This window comes from Lactuca saligna, chromosome 2 (assembly GCF_052625555.1).
Source record: "Lactuca saligna cultivar CGN05327 chromosome 2, ASM5262555v1, whole genome shotgun sequence".
NCBI classification, from domain to species: domain Eukaryota; kingdom Viridiplantae; phylum Streptophyta; class Magnoliopsida; order Asterales; family Asteraceae; genus Lactuca; species Lactuca saligna.
The window spans coordinates 89,175,439-89,180,034 of record NC_136418.1 but is presented as its reverse complement, the minus strand read 5'-3'; the positions used below and the strand labels follow the sequence as shown (position 1 = coordinate 89,180,034).

Below are 4,596 nucleotides of genomic sequence, written 5' to 3'. Positions count from 1 at the left end.
TCATTCTTCACTAGATTTTAGACTTCAACAAGTCCATGTACCCGATTTCAAATTTTATCTTTATGCAACCGAAGACACAAAAAACAAAGAAAAATGATAACACATCCAACTCATCCCAGAAACCAGAAAACCAGAAAAGGTTTTTTGTGGCTAGATATCGAATATTTCCAGTTCCACTCATTTTTAGACAAAATCCAAGTTAAACCGAATTGCCTTCATGCCTAAGTGACATGTGTTTGCCCAGAGGCGTAAAAGCAAACAGCAGAATCATAGACAAATGTTGTTAAAAAGATGGCCTTTTAAGCACAAACAGATTGCCAGTTTGACATAGAAAGCCACCAATGGACCATGATCATGATCTTCTTACAATATACAACAATACTACAAAGCAAGAATCAAGAGTTCCCTTGCAATATTTAGCTACAAAATATAATCATAGAAAGATTCGGGTTTATTTGGATTTTTCAGATCAATGGACCATATGATCAGGTCACATATCGTATAGTTTCAATGCTATATATATATATATATATATATATATATATATATATATATATATATATATATATATATATATATATATATATAAGTATGCTTCATGCAACACATACATACAAGGTCACCTTAAAATCTACCCATGTGGAAAGAAGATCGAGCATCATCACAATGGTGTCCACATGGTTCACTGGCAACATCGGTCTTATGAACGATCCTACCTGCCAAAATGTACACACGGGATCACCATTATAATCTAAAAGAGTAAAATACAAGAAACAGAAATGTACTTTCAATGATTTGTTAATTGGATAGACTTTCAAAGCATAATGCTCCAATATGAAAAGAAAAGAAAAACAGAATGTGCAGTTCTATAATAGAGTAGGGTTTTCAAAGTACAATGTATTGATATAAAATAGATTAATAACAAAATCCTGTAATAGGATACTATGATACACAAATAAATGAACGTACATTGCTATTTCTTGCATTTAACCCTAGGTTTAACTGTTTGCCAAGCTTTCTAAGTAACCAACATGTAAGATATGCATTGAAAAACTTTTTATTACATATAACTTGGCACATAAATATAACATTGAAGAATTCTCAACTCCTATCCCCTTCTAATACGGATCCCCGACACTGAGTTTCGGGTAAATACAACTTCTCTCCTTTCTTCAACTCCATCCTCTTGTGCCCCTTCCTCGAAAAAGCCCCTAAACCAATAGAAAGAAAGTGACATAAGAAAAACTCCCTTAACATCTTTCAAAAGGGTTGATGCCATCCGTGAGCATCCCCCACCAATCGGTCCCACAACCACTCACAGTGTACTTGAGACCTCACTTATGAATTCTCATCTCCCTACCAATAGGGCAAGAATGTAGAGACTACTCTAACCATAACTTTTGTCTTCCTTGTAATTCCAAATCTACCCTTGTTTACTATAACAAGCATCCTACTCTTCGTTACAAAAGCCTACTTCATACCCATTACGTCCTAACACACATCCAAACAAATATATCTTTCAAAGATAGCTTATGAAAGACAACTTGATAGAATTTCAGTATGTTTTGAATCATCACATATCATATCACATTTAAAGCCAATGAACAAAAACACATAAAAAGAGGTGAAAGAGATAAAATCCATACCTTGGTGAAGACGCGTGATTCGGGGCGTTTGAGAATCCCGCATACACATTCGAATACGACTTGGTCAAATACGAAAAGTTGGCAATAGGTGGAAGAGGAGGCACCCTTTCGCCTTTCTTCAAAAGGTCTTGCAAATTGACCCTCTGCAAAGTCAACACAGCCCGAGACTCCTTCCACATGAACACAAGCATCCCATCTTCAAACACAAACAACGACCCCGGTTTAGACCCCGGATACCTAAACCCGTATCCATTCGCAATCCCTTCACCGCTAAATGCCTCTTTCAAATCAAGAAAATTGGACTCCCCATCACTCTCCCATGGGAATGGCTCAACCGAAGGCTCATCAATGTTCACTATAAACATAGGCGACCCATTCGGGTGCAAAACATAATGAGTTCCTTCCAAGATTTTTGTCCCAATGAGACTACGTGTCCCTTGTGATTCTTCATATGAAAGCAACAGGAAAAACAAAGCTTTTCCTGGCTTGTTTTCGGATGGCCGCCCAGGCGGCCATCCGAAAGTGCCGCCCCATAAGCCCGCGTGCTCTTGACCAGCCACGGGCTCGTGTTGGGGCAGCTTGTACAGCGCGAATCGGCTATCGTGCATGTTTGGCCATGCACGATAAGACGATAGTCGCGCTGTTGAAGCATGTAATGTGAGTCCTATTGTCTCTCCAGATCTCAAAAATTCTTGAAATTGCACTTGTTTATTGTTCTCGGAGCTTTTCGAATGTTCATGGCTGCCATTGATGGAGCTTGATTTCCCAATGATGTGTTTGAAACTATCACGGAAATACCCCACGAGTGATTTCTTTTTTGAACTCTGCGTCCGATATATGTCTCGATGAAATTGAGCACGGGTAGACCCGGTAGATCGATCAAGAAACTTTCTAACTTCACCCAAATCTGATTGGGTTGGATCTGGATCCAACCCGTTATCACTATACATTTGCATTACCCTTGATCGCCTTTCAGTTAATCTACTAAAATCTTCAGATTCTGAGCATGGAAATGAAAACCCTTCTGCTGATTGTGGCACTTTGACTCGAATTTGACTTGTAACGATTTCAATTAGCTTCCTTCTGTCACCAAATGCTAATTTACTGAATGGGACAGGTGGCTTTTGTCCATGAAACCTTTGGGATTTGGAAACCCCACGTTCAGATGGACAAATCTTTCTTGAAAACTCCTTATCGACTGTGTTTCCAGCAAAGCTCTTGCTATGGAATAATTTACCTCCGTCTTTCTGCAGTCGAGGTTCAACTTCAAGCAATAACACATTACAGTTTCTGTCTACAGTTTTCATGGAGCCTGGATATATATAATTGTTTTCCCGCTCTCTTCCGTGAAGAAGAAACACAGATGATCCATCGACATTCCCGAGGATTTCAAATACAGGTGACCATAAAATCGGGCCTTCTTCGATTCCTAAAGGTCCGAGCTCTTGGGGGATGATTCGACATCCGACAACGGAGATAAAACCAGGCATGACGTAAACGACATTTCCTAGTTCGGGATTTTGGTGAACCCAAATCCCGATTATTGGTTGAACATTTATGAGAAACCTACAAAGGGATTTGTAGGAATTAACCCCTTTTCGCCACTCGATAAGATCTCGATGGGGGATCACACCAAGCAATTCGCATTGTGTTAACCATACTTTATCGGAACTCGCAAGAGCATACAGACTCCGGCAACAGATGGAGAGGTTAAACACGTCTCTGGGTGTGAGAGATCGAGTTACAACCGCGAAGATATCATCGGGTAAAGCTAGAAGCAGTTTTGACCCGCATGTATTATTGTGAAACAACATTCTAAGAATCAAATTGATCTATACCTATCACTATATCAACAAGAATTTGTTCATCAAACTAAAAAAACAGTATAATTTACAGAGAATTTAGAGATATACAGCAGAACGAGCATCCATGAAGCTTCAATTCATGTTCCCCAAAATTCTGATTACTAATGGCTATGAATTGGTACTTTTGAGGAAAAAGGGCTCAAATTGGAAACCAATCTATCAAGATAGCATCTTTTTTAACAGAAATCAAATGGGTATGCTTTAAATTCTCAAATTTTGGTGTCTAGAGAGAGAAGGAATGGTCAATTGGCATCTTCCTTGAAAAAGAGAATCATGGGTACAAATAAATTCAAGAGAAATCAAAAGGGTTTGCTTAAGATTCTTGAAACTTTGCATCTGGAGAAAGAAAGATTGGTCAATTTTGAAGTCACCTTAGCTTGGTACAAACAGTTTGAACTGAGATCGTATGAATTTGCTTCAAATACTTCTTCAATTCTGGCAACTGAATCAAGAATATTAACTCAAAAGGTGACCTTGACGGATGCGAGTGTAGAAGAAGAAGAAGAAGAAGACTAAGCAAGATGAGCAGAAAAAGGTGTGCCACTGTGTGTATATTGAAAGGAGACAAAACTAAGCATAGGAATTATCAATCATCTAATGCTTTCTTTTGTGAAATGAGCCACACAACAGCAGCCAATGTTGAAGCTGGGTGCGTAGAAGACAATTCCCTAGACGCCAAAAAGTCCTAAAACACAAGCACCCACCCACTACAAGTAAAATCTTAAATCCCATCTCATATTTCCACAATAGAATACAATTCTTACCTTCTTACTATGTTGTAATTTTTTTTTTCTTTAAGTTATATAAATTTAATCTTTTACATAGTGTTTTTATTATTGAAGTGGAGAATTATTTACTATTAAAATAGAGAGATTTTACTAAGTGGTCACTTCGTTTATTTAGCAAGAGAATTTCAGAAAAATTAATATATTTCTAATCTTAGATGTTTGGATTTTGACTTATCTCACTTTCGAAGTATCAAAACTATTTAAAATGTGATAAGGTTAAATTAGACCATAAAGTCTGAATTGCCTCGTTTTTGCCCCTTACAATAAGACCCGAAAATGTGTGTGAGATATTTTTTG

General features: G+C 37.8%; 1 protein-coding gene across 2 annotated transcripts; it reads right to left on the bottom strand.

Annotated features, from left to right (window-relative positions):
• Positions 1 to 280: 280 nt before the first annotated feature.
• LOC145031142 (F-box family protein) lies at positions 281 to 4,174 on the bottom strand. 2 transcript variants are annotated; one of them, XM_078979649.1, is made up of 2 exons: positions 1,647 to 4,173; positions 281 to 716 (listed from the first exon to the last, which is right to left on the bottom strand). In XM_078979649.1, exons 1-2 carry the CDS (start codon positions 3,458 to 3,460, stop codon positions 713 to 715), a joined length of 1,818 nt encoding a protein of 605 aa, XP_078835775.1. In that variant the 5' UTR covers positions 3,461 to 4,173; the 3' UTR covers positions 281 to 712. The 2 variants fall into 2 exon arrangements, with proteins under 2 accessions (XP_078835775.1, XP_078835773.1); XM_078979647.1 differs by lacking the exon at positions 281 to 716 and adding an exon at positions 883 to 1,211 and having other exon boundaries at positions 1,647 to 4,174.
• Positions 4,175 to 4,596: the final 422 nt, after the last annotated feature.

Coding starts and splice junctions, on each gene's coding strand:
- LOC145031142 (XM_078979647.1), bottom strand. CDS start 3,460: ATGTTGTTTCACAATAATACATGCGGGTCAAAACTGCTTCTAGCTTTA. Junction 1,212..1,646: donor AATCACGCGTCTTCACCAAG/GTATGGATTTTA, acceptor CTATTGGTTTAG/GGGCTTTTTCGAGGAAGGGG.